Below are 22,506 nucleotides of genomic sequence, written 5' to 3'. Positions count from 1 at the left end.
AGATATAAATCCTGATGAAATAAAGGATGTTAATATATCAGGTGAAATGACATTTCGTTCAATTGTAGTTAAGGATCATTTTAAAATTACCTTTAATATAAAAAATGTAGCAGTTGAATCTGTTAATGAAAAATGTATATCGATATCGATGGTAATGTTTTTTCTACTAATTAAATGAGCCAATATTCAACTGAAGATTTTGAAGATTATGAGAGTGATTATGATACCGAGAGTTTGCATTCAAACGATAGTTATGACACCGAGAGTTTGTGTTCAAATGATAGTTATGAAAGTATAGATGATTCTGAAAGTATCGAAGATGAATTTCAGTTTAAGTAAAGTTTTACTTTATAAATATGAATAGTTTACTCGATTTTGAGCCTCTTGAATTCCATGATTCTCCATATGACAAATTTGAGAATTGTCCTGCGTGTGAAAGACGGGGATTAAACACAGAGTCAAAAGCCTATAAACAATGTATATTCTGTGATTATCTTCTAATTAATGATAATCAAAAATATAAAAAGGAAAATAATTCTTTTAGATTTACACCAAAAATGAATTACTTTACAAGATTGATTCGAGAAATGAATGTAAAGAACGAGGGTGAGAACACACCTTTCCTTACAAGGGAAGAAACTGAACGTATTAGAGAAATGTTCAAAGGATTGTTGTTATATCTTATTCATGGATGTGATTTTCAGGGAAATATCAACACAAGATATTGCATAAATAAAATAATGGATTATCTTGAAATTAAACCTGAACTTAGGATAAAATATAGAATTTCGAAAAAAGCCAAGAATAAATTAAATAACCTGTTTTCCAAATATATAAATGAATGATTTTTTACCTATTTGGGAAAATAAGATAAAATTTGACAACCATAAAAATCTCCCAAATTCATTAAGATGCCTCATAGTTGGTTCAAGTGGATGTGGAAAAACCTGCTTACTTTTAAAGATGCTCCTCACTCCCAACTTTTTAGATTATGATAATTTAATAATTTTCACAAAGTCGAAGTTTTCAACCAGAGTATCAACTACTCTCACAAGATTTTAATGCTGGTCTTCAAAAAGAAAATATAATCGGTTTATTTAAACTTCAAAAAACCTAAATGATTTTAACATTGAAGATATAATACAACTATTTTGTGATACACAGAGATGTAAAAAGAAATCAAAACCGATAACTTGTATTCTGAGTGATAATACGGATGATATACCGTCTCCCCAAGATTTGGATAAATCCAAAAAGAACCTCGTTATCTTTGATGATTGTGTTAATGAGAGAAACCAAACGGTAATGGACAGCTACTACACAAGAGGGAGACATTCTTCTTGTAATTGTATTTATCTTAGTCAATCGTACTTTCAGCTTCCTCGTCGTTCCATCAGAAACAATGCTAATACTTTTATTTTATTCAAGTTAAATTCAATAGATATAAACAATTTTTGGAGAGACAATTGTTCTACATTATGTAGTAAAAAGGAATTTGGGGATTACATGAAACACACGACTGAAAAATATAAATATATTGTTGTGAAACAAGATGAGATATTAAATGATATTTTTCAATAAATAAATGGATGCAAAAGAAAGAGCAAGAAGATTTAGGGAACATCAAGAGTTGGTTTCAAAAGTTGTAAAACAGCAGGAAGACATAAAGAAGAAACGCAGACAGAAACTAACGGGCGAAGAAGCATTTGAAAGAAAACAAGAGAAATTTTTTAAACCACTTTTAAAAACTTCCCAAGGAAAAATGAAAGATGTTTCCACATTTCCCACGGTAGAATATACTCCTAAAAAACTTCAAATGTTAAAAGATTTCAGTCAAATGACGGAGGAAGAATTAGAGCATTTAGGAGAATTAGAATATGATGATGAAGGTTTATTTCAACAACTGGAAGAGATTAATCGACCCCTGATTATATTGTGAATGCTCTTCAAAACAATGAATATTCAGCGGATTCAAAAACCAAAGCAGGACTCATTCCAACAGAACAATCAGCAATATTTCATCTTGTTCAAGAAAAGGTATTGATATTTAATGATGAATTAAGGTTCTTGGGTTCTGCTCAACCCCCTGTTAAACTAACTCCAAGATTAATGTTTCTTCTCACAAAAGATGGAAGACAAGGTTCAACTGTGAGGGATGAATCAAAGTATATTGATAAACCATTGGATATGGAAAATAATGATGATAGAGTATATATTGATCTGCTGAACACTCTAAATTATAAGGTTATTCTTTCTGGTAAAAGTAGGAAGAATGAGAAGGAGAAACACATTATTCAGGCTTTAAGTATCCTTGGTTCAGGTGTTAGTTTTCTTCCAAATGACCCATCGCAATTAGTTAATAGACTGTTATTGTTGTTAGGCAGTAAGAAGGCTGGAAATAACAATTGTTTTAATGAAGCATCAGCCATTTTAGACCAGTTGATGAACATGAAAATAATTAATAAATATCAATATAAAGACATTTTATCTCATATTAAATAAGATGAGAAGCACAATCCTTAGTTTCAATTTCACAACAAGCGACCACACATCTTCATTCCCATACCCACTACAACTTGACACAACAAAAGAATATGAGGCATCTTTATTGTCCATGGAAACTTATAATACCTTATTTAATATAACCGAGAAAAATGACAAGTTTAGTTATAATCCAGGAAGTGGATACAAAACGATAACAGTCTCACCCGGAGCATATGAGATTTCTCAAATATCTTCCGAAATTGCTCGTCTTATGAAAGAACAGGGTGATGAACCAAAAAATATTGTTATAAACATTCAAAAACATACTTCAAAATCAACGATTAAAGTTAAAAATAACTACAAGGTTGATTTCACAATTGATAATTCATTTAGAGAGTTATTGGGTTTCTCCTCAAAAAAGATTGAAACTAATGGGACGTTTTACAGTGATAATGTCATTCAAATATCCTCAGGAATAAATTCGGTGTTAATTCACTGTGATTTGATTGATGGTGCTTATAATGATGGGAAAAAAACAAATACAATATTTTCATTCAGCGCATACTCAACCCCAATTGGTTATAAATTCAATATGGAACCCAAAAATTTGGTTTATCTACCTGTGTCAGGAAAAACCATACACAGAGTAAATTTTAGGATAACCGACCAAGATAATCGTGTGATTTCTTTTAATGGAGAAGTTATATCCATCAGAATTCACCTACGTGAAGTTTTCCAATAAATAAATACGATGGTTATTTTGAGGAAACACGAGTTGGGAAAATATAAAATAATTACAGGGGATGGGATGTTCCTTTCCCCATACTACAAGGGTGAAGGTATGTATCTTGGTAGAGGATACTATAAACCTAAGAGACAAAGGGGTGTTGGACATCAATTTAGAGGAGATGGGATAATTGATACTCTCATGGGTATTGGTTCAACTATTCTTAAACATAAAGATCTAATTGGTTCAACTGCTTCTGCTGTGGGAAATGTAGCAGGTGCCGTAAAGAGTATAAAAGATGCTCAGAAGGAATCTCATAAATTACAAGCAATAAAAGAAATTAAGAAAGGCAAAACTCAGTTGTCCCCCCAAGAACGACAGAAAATAATTCAAATACTTGGATCAGGGTTTCAAAAGTTTTAACATCTTTTTTTCCTAAATAAATACAAGTATGGAAGCAATTGATAGTATCTATGATTTGGATGATACTATTATTATTATCTCAAACTCCACTAAAAAAGAAGATTACTTCAAGGTAAATGCAATAACTGGAACAGACTGGAATACGAATGGTACAAAAAGTTTTGAAATAAATAATCAACAAACCTATTTGAATCTCTCCGAAAGTTTCTTGTTGTGTAAATTTAAATTCACTAAGGCTGGGAATAACACAAACGCTACACTTGTAAATGATTTCTTCTGGAAAATGTTTGATAGTGTGCGTTTGTATATTGGAACACAAGAAGTTGAAGCGGTTGATTATGTCTCTGCTGTATCTGAAATGATAAAATTTACACTCTATACATTCAGTGATAGAATGGGAAAGGGGTCTGTCGAAGGTTTTATTCCTGATATGTCAACGGGAACAAACACAGACCCTGGGTATACTCAAAGGAAAGGAATGTATAATGATGATACAAAAGCAGAAAATAGTTTTACTGTGGCAGTTCCTCTTAAAGGTATATTTGGATTTTGTGATCATGATAAAGTTCTGTATGGCCTTAAAATTAGATTTCAACTACAAAGGAATGATAATGAAAATCGATTGCTTTTTGGTGTTGGTAGTGCTTTTGGTGATCAGAATAAATTTGTAATTGAGGAAATGAGTTGGTATATCAGTGAATATACTCCTAATCTTAAAACAGAAGAGATGTTGAATCGAAGACTTAACTCAAAGAAACCACTCAGTGTATCATACCTCAAAAGAAGATGTCAACACGTTAAACTCAATCAAACAACTTACACGTGGAATTTGGGTGTTCTGGAAGGAAAGCCACGATATCTGTGGATCATTTTTAAAAAGCCAGATGGTGATACTGCGACTGATAAGAATAATGCATTGAGTGATAATGCTAAGGTGAAACAACTTCGCGTTTCTCTAGATGGAACATTTTACCCACGAGATAGATTGGAAATTAATTGGGAAAAAAATGATTTTGCTGAAGCATACAAGTCTTACCAAAAGGTGTGTGAAAGTAATGGAAATAAAGAACCTATTTTGGATATGACAGCATTTAAAAGTTTGTATACAATCTATGCATTTGACCTGAGCGCTCAAAAGGAAACTATAAAGTCTAATCGAGTGGATACTTCCCTATACATTGAAAGAGGAGAGAGTGAAGAAGTTGATACATATTGTTTGCTTTTGGAAGAAACAGAATTGCAGATTAATACAGATAATGGTGTGATGATTAGTCTCACATAATTTTTTGTTAAATAAATGAGTGGCAAAGTACCAACTGGGGTATATGTTAATCAAATCAATCTTCATAAACTATCATCTTGTGTTCAAAATCAAAAGCCTTGTACGATTAACGTTAATACAATTCAGAGAAAAGGAGCAGTAAGAATTGATGTTTTTCTCACAAGAGAACAGGTTAAAATCTTGAATGACACTGGCTCACTTAAAATTAAAATGACAAAACCAATGTTGAAAAAATATTCAATAAGAGAGACGAGTGGAGGATTTCTCCCATTTCTAATTCCTTTATTTGCTGGTTTAAGTGCGGTTGGAGCATTGACGGGTGGTATTTCAACAGCGGTGAAAACTGCCAACGAAAGGAAGGCTCAACTCCAGGCTCAAAAAGAATTGGAAAGACATAACAAAGAGTTGGAGAAACAAATTAGTGGAAGTGGTGTAATTGTAGATTTTGCTGAAAAACTTGAAGGTCTGCCTGATAAAGCGAGATTGTTAGTTGGAGATATGCTTTCTTCTATAGCACAAGCAGGTGTAAAATTAACGAAAAGAGGTAATGGATTATATCTTTCTAATAAATAAATGAGCATTGATGAGTGGTTGAAAAAATTTGGAAAGAATACAACATCAAATTTACAACTTGTCAAATATTGTAAGAAATTAAAAATTCATAATGTGGTTATTTGTATGAGAGATGAATTAACAAATGTGCCGAAACATACAAAGAATATTATTATGAACTTAGAAGATAATAATGGGAACGGTTCTCATTGGGTTTGTATTTTTAATAGTCAAGACAAATATTATTTTGATAGTTTTGGTCTTCCACCACCTGTTGAAGTCATAAAATTCTTACAGAATGGTGTTTATCAAACATTTCAAGTCCAAGAATTAAATTCCAAGTGTTGTGGCCAATTATGCCTATATGTGTTATTTCAACTCAACAAAAATAAAAAATTTTATGATATTATTTTTAATCTAATATAAATGACTTATGTTGGTAAAGATGGTTCTATCTTTGGTTTATCTCAAGAACTGGATATTGATTTATCAAATTATTACACAAAGGCACAGGCTGAACGACATAAATATAATATAACCAAAAATATTAACATGAAAAATGCTTATAAATTAAAAATTATCCAAGCCCGACTGACGCGAATGACTTGGTGAGATTAAGCGATTTATCACAATATATATCCTTAAATAAAACGGCTGTGTATTCCAAAGATACAGAAGTGTTGATATTATCTCCAGGTCATACAGAATTCACAGTTCGAATTAAAATAAATTTTTATAAAGAAGGGCGTATCGTTTGTATGAGAATAGAACAATGGGGATATGATATGAATGACTTAGGGTATAATTGGTCATTTAAAATTAACCTCGAAGACCTGGAACAATTAAATCAGTCTCGTAAGGAAGAATATTATCCACTTGGTATCGAGAATGAGTTTTGTGGGGCTACGATTAGTAAACAACAAATAAAAGAATTTAATAAGGGTAAATATAATAATGGTTTTGCCCTTGTTTATCTCATGAAAACAGAAAAAACAGGATTATATATAATAAGTAAGGAAATACAAAATGATTTAACTATGGGAAGATGGGGAGGTGTTTCGTGCCATAATATTATTCTAACATATATTTCTAATACATAAATGACAGCAAGAAGGCTTCAAGAAAATTATCATTTCTGTGTCCAAGCATACCTTCAAGAAAAGGGTATTCGGTATTTTAATAAATATGTTCTACAACATAAGAATGAGGTATTTTCAATAAAAGATTGGCATTATGCTGATGTTGATAAACCGACAACTTTAGATTTAATTAGAATGTTAAATAATGAAAAAATTATAAAGTTAAGAAAAGGTAAGGCTCTTTTAGAAATTCAAAAGAAATTTTATTGGTTTCCTGTTGTAAAAAAAATTATTTTGGATACAGGAATAACAAGAAATCCTGATGAATATATGTATAATATTCTATGGGGTGTAAGCGATTCAAGGATAGTAAGGGATGAGGAAGGAGTTGAAGAAGAGAGGGAAGAGGAGGAAAAGGAGAAGAGGGAGAAGAAAGAGAAAGAGGAAAAAGAGAAGAGAGAGAAGGAGGAGAGGGAGAAGAGAGAGAGGGAGGAAAGAGAGAAGAGAGAGAGGGAGGAGAGAGAGAAGAGAGAGAGGGAGGAGAGGGAGAAGAAAGAGAAGGAGAGGGAGGAGAGGGAGAAGAAAGAGAAGGAGGAAAAAGAGAAGAGAGAGAAGGAGGAGAGGGAGGAAAGAGCGAGACAAAATAAATATCAAAATATGGAAACCAGTGAGATTAAAAAAAGATTAAGGGTATTACAGAAAATAACTCAACCCACCGAGGAGGAAAAGAAAGAATTGACAAGTCTATTTGCAATACTTTCGGCAAGACTATTGGCATCGACAAGATATGGATTTTAATTCAAGTTTTTCATTTTTTCATTTTTTTTTTCTTAAATAAATGGAGGAGAGAGTGAAGGCATTTCTAAGGATTCTTTATGTTTTAAAAATCAAGATTCAAATGTGCATGTTGGAAACTAAAAAGGTTTTTGCACTCTGCAGGAATTTTTCTCATAAATAAATGAGTTATTGTCTCAAATGTAAAAAGAAAACTAATACTAAAAATATTTCATATATTAAAAGTAAAAATAACAGGGTTATACAAAAAGGTATATGTTCGGTGTGTGGTTCAAAAAAAAATCAATTTATCTCCCAACACAAACTAGGAGGAGATATCCAAAAGTTTTTATCAGGAAGTAAATTTACAACTACTGGAATACCAGGGGAATTACATCTTCCAGGGTATTCTTTCTGTGGCCCAGGCACAAACTTGGATAAAAGATTAGATGAGGCAGACAATCCTAAATCCTGGAGTAAGCCTATCAATAGAGTTGATGAAGTGTGCATGAGACACGATATTGATTATGGGAATACCACAACGTTGGAAGAAAAGCATGAAGCCGATAGAGAAATGTTGTATAATTTGTCTCTGATACAAAATCCAACCTTGAGAGAAAAAGTTGATCGGTTCATTGTGAAGAAGATGATCAGTGCTAAATTGAAACTTGGACTTGGAAATTCAAAAAACTTATAGGCTCTAATGATGCCATTAAGACTGAAGAGCAATTAGCTGATGAATTACATAAACCAATATTCACAAAGTTTCAGAGAAGGAAAGTTTATTCCAAGGAAGTAGATTATATCTGGTCTGCTGATTTGATTGAACTCAATAATGATAAGGGGTACAAGTATGCTTTAACCGTTATTGATTTGAGGAGTAGATATGCGTGGGTTGTACCATTAAAAAACAAAACAGGTAATACTCTTATGTTAGCCTTCCAACAGATATTTAATAAAAGTAAGAGAAAACCTAAAAAATTGTGGACTGATGAGGGTAGGGAGTTTTATAACAAGACATTTATGAATTTTCTAAAAAATAACAGTATTACATTATACAGTACCTTTAATGAAGGGAAGGCAGTTGTTGTTGAACGTTTTAATCGTACCTTAAAAGAGAGACTATATAAAAAATTCACACAACTCGGTTCACAACAATGGTCATCTTTTATTCAAGATATTGTGGATAAGTACAATGACACGATTCACACGTCAACAAATATGAAGCCATCAGAAACATTTACAAAATTAAAATATGAAAAAGAGATTAATGTCAGAAAACCTAAGTTCAAAGTTGGTGATATCGTAAGAATATATAGGTGGAAATCTCATTTTGAAAAAGGTTATACGAAAAGATGGACCAACAAGCTTTTTAAAATTGTTGATGTAATAGATACGGTTCCTTGGACTTATAAGATATATGATTTGGAAGGGGAAGAGATTTTAGGTTCATTTTATTCACAGGAATTACAAAAGACAAAGATAAATTGAAATTTTTTGACTCCGCCCCTTTTTGGCTCCACCCACACAAGCCCCCGCCCACACAAGCCCCGCCCACACAAATCCCACACAAACCCCACCACACACCCCCCCACAAGCTCCAATAAATTGAAATTTTTGACTCCGCCCCTTTTTGACTCCGCCCACACACGCCCCTCCCACCGAAGCCCCGCCCACACAAACCCCACACAAGCTCCACACAACCTCCACACAAAAACTCCACACAAGCTCCACACACACAAACCCCACACAAGCTCCACCCATATTCATCATATTCACATAATTAGTGATTAGTTAATTAGTTCCCCACACACACAACATGTTTATTTAATTAAAAAATTATCCACCCATCCACACAAGCTCCACTCATCCACCCATCCCCCCATCTCTCCACCCATCCATTTATCCACATAAGCCTCATCCACATTCACCCCTCCCACACAAGCTCCACCCACATAAACCCCTGCCCATATAAACCCTGCCCACATAAACCCCTCCCACATAAGCCCTGCCTACACAAGCTCCACACAAAAACTCCACACACATAAACCCCTCCCACACAAGCTCCACCCACATAAACCCCCGCCCACACAAGCCCCGCCCACACACGCCCCACCCACACACACCCCGCCCACACAAGCTCCTCCCACACCCACCCCACCCACACAACCCCCACCGAAGCCCCGCCCACACAAGCCCCGCCCACACAAGCCCCACCCCCCCCCATCCCCCCTGTGCGCCCCCACCTTTGACCCACCACCTCCCTCATCCCACCCCCACCCTTCCCCACACACACACATGGGGAGGGGAGGGATGGGATGAGGGGGTGATGGGTCATTGGGGGAGCGCACCTACCCCCCCCCCCCCCCCCCCCCCCCTTTACATCTCTTTTATTCTTTTCTTGTAATTCAGAATCAAGTAATTGTAAACAAAACAAATATAATTTATTAATATTGAAAATATTAAATATTCATTTGCGAGAATGTACAATCTTTCCCAGCAATCTTCTTCAGATGCCTTGTGATTTCGAAACTCAGACACCATATTCTGTTTTGAAACAAAAAGTGGATAATAATTAGGTTCTATAAAGATAATTACATGGTAATATGAATAAGCCTCGTTGACCACTGAATTAACACACCAGGAGCCTGTCATCCTTTCAAGGTCAATAAAATGAATTCCAGTGTACTGACAAAACCACGTCCAAACTAATGATGCAACCAACATAAGGCGACATTCTAAAGAGAGAGTGATATTAATAATAATTCAGAAATATTTACCTCCAGAAAATCATGTGTTGTACGAGTGATATTAATAATAATTCAGAAATATTTACCTCCAGAAAATCATGTGTTGTACAAGATTGCTTCAACAGCTGATGTTGTGCGATAGTGCTGAAAAAAAAAAAAAAATAAGTCAAGGGTATAGATGAAGAGACAGACAGGGAAAGCAACACACACACACACACACACACACGCACACACACACATACACACACACATAGACACACACACACACGTGCCTCACCATTGGTTTAATTCATTCGAGATCAGAGACCAGTCATTATAAATCATTGGCCTCTTCAATAAGAGCAGAGAGAGGTAGGTAGAAAGACAGACAGAGAGAGAGGCACACACACGTGTCTCACCATTGGTTTAATTCCTTCGAGATGAGAGGACGTGATAAGACTTCATGCCACTCATTGAAAATGTCTTTCAATTCTCTTCTAAAATCATTGATCTCTTCAATAAGAGTATTAATTTCATGAACCACGTCGTGATATGTGAACTCAATTTCTTCCAATGCCCTGTCAGGGAAAAAATATATATATATCAGAATTATCATGATTTAATTAATAATCATTTGCTTCATCGTTCAAAGAGAAAAGCATACACAAACTTACCAACTCTGTAGTGGGCTGTTGGCTTCATCGGAAGAAATATCGTCCATGCCTCAGTTGTAAAAATGAAATCCCGTCTGGCAGAAACTTTGTCTGGCGAACCGCTTATAAAGCAACGATGAGGAAATTGCTTAATCATTGGGTGTGGGCACAGGAAATGACAAGCTTCTCTTAATGATCTCATCTGGCCACCGCCCGAGTTGCAAATCGTTTTTGGACATAAACCACGCCATAAAAGTTTTGATTCAAATGTTTTCAGTTCGTGTTCTGAGATAAAATATAAACACGAGACCTTGTCTCACAGAATAGTTCCTATTTTTTCACAGCATGACAGTCCAAAACCACTTCCTCATTCACACAGCACGGCCGTGTCAAAAAACACTTCCTCATTTTCACGGCATGAACTGAAAACATTTGAAACAAAACTTTTTTTCTGGCATGGTTTATGTACAAAAATGATTTGCAACTCAGGAGGTGGTCAGATGAGATCATTAAGAGAAGTTTATCATTTCGTAATGGCACAAAAGGGGTATCTTAAAAAATATAAAGATTCAAATGTTTTGTTTTTCAATATTTTAGATGGGGATTATTGTGCAAAGAAAATTAAACTATTGAAGGAATTTGAGAATGAACAAATGTTTATAGGTTCAATGAGTGAGCTAAACAATATGCATTGGTTATTTGATAAAGAGTGCCCCGAGGCTTAGACGTTTCAGATATTTCTTTCGAATCACCTTTAACAAATCTTTATCTTGTTGTATGGGCTATTTGAATAGAGAGCCCCTAGGTTAAAAGGGGAAATAAAAAAATGACCGTTTTTACAGCCATTTTTCCCTGCTGTGCAGGGGTTTGGCTTTTTCTTGAGGCAATGTTTTATGGCCGGATGCCCTTCCTGACACCAACCCTGGTCGCCTCTTACGACACACAGGGATATGGTACACCTATTCTAACCGGGGCATACACCGGGACCAGTACACTGGCACTCATTTCGCCGACCTCGGAAGGATGGCAGGCTGAGTCAACCCCCTGGTGTTAATTCAGCAGCCAACGGGGCTTGAACTCAGGACCCTGGGATCCCAAGCCGCCACCCTAACCACTAAGCCAACACCAGGCTCCAGGTTAAAAGGGGAGACAAATAAATATACCTTGGGCTAAAAAGGGGATTTATTTTTTAGGGGAAAAAAAAGAAAAATTTCATGGCTGAAAATCCCCCATTCATTTACATGGGGAAAAGTGAGCCAGAACCAGTATTCTTTCCCTACTGCTTTGCTTGTGTTGTGTTCCCCGATGTGTCTCCAATAAATCTGGCTGAGTTATATGAGATTTGCCACCTTGAATTATTCGTGCCGCGCCGAGGAACGATCCGCTCAATTTGGATATAAAACCAAAATGGTTACAGACTGGCAGAATTTGCTTGGTCTCTGACAAAACCAGTCTGTAACCGGGGTCTATTCCCCCAGCTGGCAAGGCACAGGTGTATTTTGTTATCGTGATCTGAGGCGCGTAACCCGAGAATTGTGCCGAACCAGCCGGCGTTCTAACCCTGGAGATGGCGGTGCTGTTAAGTGACGTCCGAATCCTTAGCACTGGGGTCAATAGTCGGGTGCGAATCCCGCCACCGCTGAATCCTCAACTATATATATATATATATATATATATATATATATATATATATATATATATATATATATATATATATATATATATATATATATATATATATATATACATATATATATATATATATATATATTTATATATATATATATACATATATATATATTACTAAAACTCATCTTGTATGGATGTATGTATGTATGTATGTTCCCGAAATACAGCCAAAACGGTACACGATAGCACAAAAAATTTAGTCCCACATTACTCACCATTCTCCTGCGGTGTGCAGTATCAAGTTTCGTTCAAATTGGGCAATGAAAAAATTACCAAAAAATAAATTCCCGATTCAGTGAAGTACTCTTCGGGAGAATTTGATCAATGCAAACAACCTCAGCGGTATAGTTCGCTGGAGCTATCTTTTTTTTTTTTGAAATGATTTTTTTTAATCAACCGCTGTCACAACGGGAACCCAACGGGTTCACGGGTCATCTAGTATATTACAAAGCTTTTTCTACTCATTGACTCACTGACTGATATTAAAGATCGGTGCCTTCTGGGTGACGTAGAAAGCTGAAATTTTACGTGCCGATGGACCCAGTACACCAGGAAAAAGAATCACAGAATCGTCAGACAGCACCCATAAATGAAAATATAAGTAAATGAAAAAAAATGCAGGTGAGTGACCTGAGACAATGGGGAAGCATGGTTTGTATGCTTGTACAATGTGTAAGTATTGCTATCTTTGTGGGGGTAGATGGAGGAATCCCATAATAAAGATAGAATTGTATAGCATAGTGTGGTCCGTTAACGAGTAGGAGGCATCTCGATGTAAATTAAGTAGGGAAACTGTGAGCTTAAGATTGTTACATGTCACCACACGAGGGGTGGTGCTGTGTTAACTAGGTAGGGTCTTAGGCTAGTTTCTACAAGAATGTGATTGCCCTTGTGACCTTTTCATACGTTTTTGCACTTACAAAACCAGTCATAAAAAGACCACATTTTACAACAACAATTACAACGGCCTACCTGGCTGCTGATGGAGCCCGAACACAATTGGCAGGCTAAACCACGCCCCCAAGAATGGTAACTGGCAAGCCACACCTCCGAGGTTCATAATTGGTTGGTGTGACGTCAGAGGGAGGATGATCGAGTGGAGACGGTGGTCAGAACACAGAGGGTCTCTCTTGCCTCTCATCAACAAGGACGAAACAGCTGTGCATTCTCATGTTCTCATGCCAATGTGAATTGGCTCGCGTGCTAGAGCAGGACGCTGGCCATTGACTGTTAGACTGGGTCGTGAAGTTTGTGTGCTTTTGGAGGAGAGGAAGAGAAGAATAGGGGTGTGTCTCTCTGGTCGAATTCAGCAGTATCCCTTGTTGGAGGATCGAAGAGCAAGACTGCGCCATTTGCTGTGAACGGGCCTGGTGATGAGGGAGGGGTGGTGACGGTTTCGATCGTGAGAAGGAGCTTTGACGATGCCTGGTGGGCTGTTGGCATTGGGGATCGCCCGGGTGAATTGTCTCCCATAAGTGGCCGCAGAGAGCGTCTTGGGGCCATCTGGTGTGGTTCCTGCATGGAGCACGTCTCCGCGCCATTTTGTGCGCTCTCCCATGCGGTGGCTACGCGGTCTGACGAACACCAGGCTCTAAAATGACATCTGTGGACACAAGCTGAGTGCCGGCATAAAGGGGGGAATTTCTTTTATTTTTATCTTTCCTCTTATCTGTTTTTGTGACTGAGTGGAGACGTCTCAAATTAGGATTCAATTTAACCTCACTTTTCAATACCTTCCTCTTGGTTTATTTTCATTATAAATCTTTGATTTATGTTCATTAAACCATTATTTGTTCAATTGACTTGTGTTTATCGATTTTTTTTTCTTTTTTTTTTGTATACACTGTCAAGGTTCATATGAGAGAGAACACACAGAAACACACAACAAAGGGAGCAGGAGACAAGAGGGATGGGAAAGGGAATGAAAAAAAACAGTGGGGAACAGAGATGTGAAGAGATAGCACCTGGCGTAGGCGGGTCAAAGAGCTACACGTCAGATCCCTCGAGATGGCCTGGGACCAGCCATTGCGCCGTGTCAGACCCCACGAGCCGGCCCCATGCCAGCCATTGGAGGGTTCCCCAGTAGCCCTGCCCATTTTGCCACCCAGCTGGATATTCAGTCATTTGGCTCTTCCCGCTGTCGTCATGAATACAGCTCCACTCTGAACATGGGGAGGATCCTTTCTACCCCCATGCTCCTGGGACGAACCCCAAACATCCAACAACGTTCATGAGACAGCCAGGGAATAGGACAATAATTTCGGGGAGGCTGGGTTGTGTCTTTGGTTTGTTTGCCAGTCATTTTGGGTGGAGAGGAACAAACGGGGATTAGGGAAACAAAATACAGGACAGGAGGAAGATGGCAATAAATTACATGACAGGGCAGACATCCATACAGACAAACAGACAAACAGAGACTTTGTGGGGCTTCAAACGATAAAGGGGAATTGGAGAATTTGGCATGCGTTCCAAAATGCTGGTGTACGTAACACACGTTGAACGCCAGGGCAGTAAAACACGCATGCCCTGTGATGGCTGTTGCAGCACACGTCATCACGTGCTGATGTCTCTATTATCCCAACGGGTTGACAGGGGAGCTAACTAACCAACCCAACACATTTAATTACATCGTAACCCCGACAGGGAAGGCACTATTCTTAACGTTCATTACGGAGATAACTATTCTAAAAGTCTATGTGTTGTGTGCATTTCAATTTCAGAATGTGGTTTATAAAACTGCAACAATATATATATATATATATATATATATATATATATATATATATATATATATATATATATATATATATATATATATATATATATATATATATATATATATATATAGACGTCCACGGGACTTGAACAGTCCCGCCAACGTAGAATGAGCCGAAACGATGGAGGCGATTTATTTATTTATAACCCAAACATGGCGGTTCTAATCGCTCTGCCGCAAACGGGACGAGGAAGGTGGCACGAGTCACTTTACACTGAGTTGATGATGTTTATTTGTTTTTTTATAATTACCAGAAATAACAAGACTCGGCAAGAAGAGGGATCCGGGGCGATTCGACGGGATGGTGTGGGATCGGGCGTGGGGAAAAACACAGACAATTCCAATGAATATACAGTTCTCAATCCCTCTAAGGCGCCAAGCACACACACACACACACACACACACACACACACACCCACACACACACACACACACACACACACACACACACACACACACACACACACACACACACACACACACACACACACACACACACACACACAAAACGTAGCTATCTCTGGTGGTCAGGCTGGACCGTGGTGTGGACGCAACTGTCCCTGGATCGGCGCCGTACGAGCCGGCCTTGCTCTCGTCAGGGGGGGGCAGGAGAAACCGCGGTGCTGTCGACCTCCTGGTCCTGGCCCAAGTCCGCCCACAGCCGCCAGGGAACCAGCTCCCGTGCCAAGCCGCGAGCAGGAGAGGGAGGCAGGTCCACCCGCCGCCCGACCCCGTATTCCGAGTCAGCAGAACCCTAGAGCCAACCAAAGCGAGGCTCGGCAAGGCTCCCAGGCACGATCAAGAGCACGATCGACTCAGCAGAGCAACCAGGACGCTCTCTGCCGCCACAGGTTCCACACCAAAAACACGAGCGTTCTGGTTGTAATCTTCTTCCTCTTCCTTTTCGACCCCGAACAGAACCTTTTTATCCTTCTGCCCTCGTCACCTCCAATCGAGCCGTTTATTGGCCCACTGCCGTCGCCTTCCGCCAATCGTGATCACGGGGCGGAGCCATCCGCTGAACTGTCCTGTGATGTCACGGCCAGTCCTCAGAGAATACCAAAAGGGGTTTACGCAGACACACTTACCCTATCCCGTGTCCCTATCTAATTACGTGACAATTATCATCTCCCCCCTTGAAGAAATGAACATTTACTAGACAACTTATCATCACTGAATTACTACTTATTACATCGAGATCCTGGTAAACTCGAACAGCATGGCATACCTAATTAAACATCCTAATTACCCTTTGAATGCATACCCCCCCCCCTCAAACGTAACAATATATATATATATATATATATATATATATATATATATATATATAAACATTTTTTTTAATATTAACACAAATTGAGGGTTTGAAATGTGAAGATTGGCGAACATCCATCACTGTGCTCCTCACGATGTACACATGTGTAATATGCCATCGCACTTAAACATGAACCTCCTTTGCATGACAAAACGCTCTTGACGTGACGTCATTGTCGTTATTCCACAGGCCAATGCACGAACAAAGAAGCTTCAATCACTCCTCTCGCCAGATGCAAATGCCAGTGGTCTGGTTTTGAGTGCGATTTGAATGCAAGATCGATTCCTGCTCGGCCCTTGGCACGGCACAAGGTACGTTACGCTTTGCGTTCCGTCTCTCCGGCTCCTGATATTCCGGTGTTTGCATCCCACCCATCCCACGACCCCCGGGCCCCCCTCTGGCCCCATCACAAACTTCAAAATGTTACTGAAGCCAAATGGTTGTATACTTTGGCCCACGATATGGCGGTTTTGCTGAATGTCAGGGTGGGCCGAGTTCTCAATATCATGGAAGGTGCTTGTATACTTGTTTCCACGTCACCTTGGTTCCGGGTTCGAATCCCAGTTTTCGACAAAGGGTTGTTTGCTTTATTCTGAGTCTTTTTGACAACAAACCACCTTGCTCGCACTTTGACCTCATGGAAGTGCCCTGTTGGTGGCAAAGAAGAATAAGCTTCAATGGAAGTTGATGATGAAAACTGAGCTTTCTCTGAGCACAGTTTAAACATATTGTAACATCATTGCGATTCGTGACGTTTCGTTTTCTGACGTTTACTTGCCATTGCCAGCTGATGTCACATGTTTTAAGGTAACGATCGTGTGTGTGTGTGTGTGTGTGTGTGTGTGTGTGTGTGTGTGTGTGTGTGTGTGTGTGTGTGTGTGTGTGTGTGTGTGTGTGTGTGTGTGTGTGTGTGTGTGTGATTTTAGCCTAATGGGGATGGATTTGTTGAGACAAAGCAAAACCAAAGAGCTGCTTTGTGACAGGCCTCTGTGACGTTACAAAGATATTACAAAAGTTGCCTTTGTGACATCTTTGTAACCACCTGTGACGTTTAACTTTTGCTTCATGAAATATCATCGCTGAGTGATAATTTTTGTTTCATCTACACGGACACTACGGATAAGCTACTGATCACTTTTCTTTGTGAAGTTTCCAACATGTTTGGTCACATGCACGATCTGTGTCACTGGAGGCTGCAAAGTTGTGCAAAGTGACACCTTCACATGGCTAACCACGTTTAAAAACTAATTTTTACCTCCACCACCGAAGCTGGACGGAGGTCATGATTTTCAGCCCTGTTTGTCTGTTTGACTATGAGCATGATATTTGAAAATGTTGTGGACGAGTTATGACAAAACTTGGTGGATGAGTTTGGTAGGTGACAAGAATAAGCCGATTCGAATTTGGTTCAGGTTCGAATCCAGATCAGTGGGATCCATCCATCCATGAAGACCATACTCTGTACAGAGCGTCAGTGCTGCCGAAGCAGTCTCCTGGGCTATTGAGCACAATCCTGGACGGGTCGCCACTCTAACACAGGATACTCGAATGGGTCAATTATCCCAGCAAGCTGGTACTCATTTTGCCGACCTCAGAAGGATGACAGGCTGAGTCACCCCCACTTGGTATCAATGGGATACAAAACATAAACTGGTCAGCCTGGTGGAGGTATGCGCTCCATCGAGTGCTGTTCTGGTTGTTATTTTTTTTTTTAAGTGATATTAGGCTTGTAGTGGAGCCTGGAGGTCATGGAGCCTTGGAGTTTGTACATAAATCACTTGCAGGGACAAATATTTTCAAAGACATCAGTGTAATTGGACATGAATTGTCAGGACATTATTAACCAATGGACAAACACTTGTTGTATGGGATTTGAACAAAGGTTCCCTGCATCGTGAGCCAGGAGTTCAGATGGGACCACTGACAGGCCAATCCGGTTTTGAATCATCTCTTTAGCAGACAGGACAGACAAACTGACTCAAGTGACCCACACGGTCAATGTCCCCTTAGATATAAACTTAAGAAAGACAGTGTGAGAGTGACCCGATGCGCAGACGGACGCATGTGCGAGGTTCGCTCCACACCTGAAATCCCATTACCCCCCCCCCCCTCCATCATCAGCATCATCATCCGTGCATCACCTGCTGTGCACGTGTATACCTCTGCGATGCCTCGGTTGTACTGGGGCGCTCACAGACGTCATTGGACGGCATTTACTGTTTTCTTTCCCACCTTTATTCTCCAGGCTCTTTGCTCTTGCTTGGATTATTGAGAATGTTTACGGTGAAAAGCAGCTCATGTATATATTCTTTACACACACACACACACACACACACACACACACACACACACACACACACACACACACACACACACACACACACACACACACACATGCTCGCACACCGCATTACAAGCTCGGAACTCTTGATTCATTGATGATGCCACTCTATTACATCATCAAAAAATTTACACCTTCAAAAAACGTTACACTTTGAATTTACAAACGGGGAAAGGAGAAGGGGGGGCGTGGGGGAGGGCAATATAATTATATACCATTTACTTTGAACTTAAACGTGATCGTGGATAATTGGATTGTGCACCTTTACAATTTCGCTGCAATTGGTCCACTTATGAGGGCTCAAGGTCATGCTGTTGCCAGATGTAGCAGGTCAATCAAAACCAAGATGTAACAAAATCTCAGCCAATGGAAGTAAGGTGACAAATAAACGAAAAGCAGGAATAGATAGACGAGGAAGCATCACAACCGCAACAACCTGCAGTGTGAGTGAGAGTGTAAAAGACCATGGGTAGATATGAAGGATAGCCAAAGATGGTGGTGCATTGCCAACTTGAAGCCCAGAAGGTAAGAGTGCGATTGCACAGACTGAGGATGGAGTGCAACAGAAGAGTGGAACAAAGGAGTGGAGGTGAGCAGTGGAAGTTTCACAAGGAGGGGGTTGCTGGATGAAAACATGTGATCTGGGTGAGAGGGTGACGCATGGAGCGATGAAGAGGCAGAGGGGGCAAGACCGAAGGAGAGGCATAAGAAAACAGACACCACCAACCTGTCTATGATAAGACAGCAATGAGTCCTGTATTTCTGCTCTATGAGAGATTCCAATAATGTTGAGTTTTAAGTTCCATGGCACCCAGGAGTGGCAGCTGTGTTGCTGGGGCACCTGTCTATAGGGGAGAGCAGTGCTCCAGTTAGTGATGTACAAAGATCTTGTTGGCTTTGTGAGGTTCATATTTGGCAAGGAGGGGCTTAGAATGGTGGAGGATACCGAGTCTGCGGCTGGTATTAGAGTATAAATAATTAATTTAAAATATTCCTAATTGTATAATCTATGCCCCCTAGGTGGTGAGATCTCTTCTGCACAGAGCAACCAACTCCTCAGACTCTACACACTGGAGCGAAGGAGGAGGGAGGAGGGACATGCTCAAGCAGCTCATCAGGTATGGAAGAAGGGGTCGAGTAAGGGGAAAGGTAATAAATTCCAATCATAAAAAGGAGGGGGGAAGTGGGCAGATGACCTGCGGCATATAGATAATTGTCACCCAGTATAAGACAAAGGCCTTCCTACCAAGAAGGACGAATACTACAACTTGAAACGGCGGCATTATGTCTTTACAGAGATGTACCGCCTCCCCACCCCTTTTTCACGCACACAAGAATATTGAGAAAAGCAAAGTATTGGCATATCTTCAACTCGGAGTATCTAGTTTGTAGACTTTTGGCATTTGTGTCCCCTTCTATATGCACAGACAGACATATTTTCCCATGGAAGAAAACCTCCCAACAGGTTGCAACCACACCTGAACGGTTACCTCCAAGTTGAATCCACTGTGCCTTCACGGATAGCCGAACTAAAACTTCCTTGCAAGCCGGCACGGAGTGGTTGTCGCTGGCCTTTGGTCCAGTGGAACTATTTACGTATGTGCCGGTATAAAATAAGACCACAATAAATTTAATCCTCCGGGGATCCCAAATGAACCCGCCAAAACCATTTGTGCGACAAAATGGCGACAACACAAAGCAAGCCTCTCAGTATCTCAGTGTGAAAATACTCCTTGGATGTTTCTGCATTTTAATGGAAGAAGAAGAAATAGAAGGAGCCATTCCTTACGAGATAAATAAATAATTTACTGCACAAGTCTGAACACAAACCCCGAGAGACAAAACCGAAAGACGAAAACCTGTGTTGCCCTAGGCAAGACACACACTAGATCACTCATACAGGAACCAGGTAGCATAGAGGAAAAGAAACATGGTGACGAGCATGTAGCTGGTACAGCAATCCTTGAGAATTCTGTGGGCGGGGAAGGTTCTATCTCGGACCGGGTTTTATTTATACCCAACCTCCGCCATGCCGCAAGTCTCCACCTCCTGAGGCAAACCGATCATGGATCTCAAGGGTCTCCATCCCAGGGACGCCACCAATCGCAGCCACAGGAATTCTACCAATCATGGCGCTGAGAGCCCATTATTTCCCACCCTCAGGCCCCTACAAATTTCTGCCCCACTATGCCCACCAATCTCAGTCCGAGGCCCTCAGAAATCCCTGCCCTGAGGTCTTCACCAGTTTCTATCCCCCAGCACATCCATCAACCCCAACTTCAGTGGCGAACAATTCCCCACTCCCCTTCTCGAAGGCCAGCTGTGGAGTATTTATCTCCCTCTGTTGTTCGGGGGAACGAGATGTTCCATCCACATCCATCCCGACACCATCCGGTTTCACGGAGGAGAACAAATAGATGCGACATCTTAACCGAGCAACCTCTACAAGCACAATGTCCCGTCTCCTTTGTGTGGACATTTAAATACCCTTTACCCTAAACACATACACTTAATACAGGTGAGAAGTTCTACAGCTACATGAACATACATGGAGTCTCCAACCTAAATCAAACTACTGCCCTCCCCCCCCCCCCCCCCCCGCAAACGTTAAAAGTACATTGCAACACCGATTAACATGCATGTTACACGTTGAATCCTCTGTTGTTAAGTATCCCTATTATTATGAATTATTTACACGTCAAAGCTGTAAGGCCTGAATGTGGATCCATTGACTACATTGTAATTTAAAATGAAAACTCTCTGGCAAGTCGAGCCAGCAATTTGAGGCCACTGAATAGAGCTGTAAAAAGGCGAGCCCTCAGCCCTCGCACGTCGAAAGCACTCGTTTTTAAGGTGGTATAATTTGATCAGGGGTGAGGCCATGCTCTGCCGTGCACACACTCAATGGGCCGGTTCATGGGGAACACGTGGTTTGTGAGATTCGATGTGTGTAAGCTTTGAGGTGTTGGGTTGGGGTTGGATGGGGGTTGGTGGGGGGAGCGGTTGCGCACGGAACATCTTTGGCCCTTCTTACTCATTGCATTAGCAAAGTCACAGAAGACAGGAGCTCTGCGTGTTTAGTTTCTCTCCCTCCTTCCAGGACTCTGACTTACAAGCTGAGCAGGAAAGATTCCTGGATCCTCCCGAGATCTCTTGAACCGTTCTTTAGAGATTTGCTGCCTCTCTCGGTGACCCTTCTCGGTGACCCTTCTTGGTGACCCTTCGCCTCTCTTGGCGACCGTTCTTGCAGACACCTTTCATTTCTTGCGCAGCTGTTTACTCAGGACATTTTCTATGATGTTCAGTGTGAAATGTCTGATGTTGTCACCAGTTAACCGCCGATCATTTGAAATAACCTTTCCCACTTTGAAAACACCTTCATCTCGATGCATTTGTGGGATCATCTTCCACCCCCTTCCTTTTTATTACTTTAAATGATCTGCCTCACCTTTTCATCGTTGCTTAAAAAGGGAGATTCCCTGGCCAAAGTGTATTTGCCTGAAATATGTAAATCATACCCTAATGGAGCTGAAGGTAGTGGGCAAAAAAATGGAAACACCTGGGTAAATGAGGGACACCAAGCAATGTCTTCCACACAAGTGTAGTCCATATGAAGCAAATAACATCCCAGCATGCTTAGGGTCATGTATAAAAATGCTGCACAGGCCTGATTGCCTATAAG

At 40.0% G+C, this 22,506-nt stretch overlaps 1 protein-coding gene across 6 annotated transcripts in view; it reads left to right on the top strand.

Annotated features, from left to right (window-relative positions):
• LOC147011499 (uncharacterized) overlaps positions 1-22,506 on the top strand; it is a 119,574-nt gene that overhangs the window by 77,077 nt on the left and 19,991 nt on the right. For all 6 annotated transcript variants that reach the window (XR_015051817.1, XR_015051816.1, XR_015051815.1 and 3 more), the window contains 2 exons: positions 16,673-16,794; positions 19,845-19,942. Coding sequence is in view for 3 of the 6 variants with exons in the window: in XM_085857577.1 (XP_085713703.1) it covers positions 16,673-16,794; positions 19,845-19,942 (220 nt within the window). In the remaining 3 variants the exon portion in view is untranslated. The remainder of the gene's footprint in view (positions 1-16,672; positions 16,795-19,844; positions 19,943-22,506) is intronic.

The sequence above is a fragment of the Eptatretus burgeri genome, chromosome 15 (genome assembly GCF_056783735.1).
Source record: "Eptatretus burgeri isolate ZD-2024b chromosome 15, Ebu_testis_v1, whole genome shotgun sequence".
Lineage (NCBI taxonomy): Eukaryota > Metazoa > Chordata > Myxini > Myxiniformes > Myxinidae > Eptatretus > Eptatretus burgeri.
Note: the sequence above shows the minus strand (reverse complement) of the source record. Positions and strands in the feature narration are given on the sequence as shown.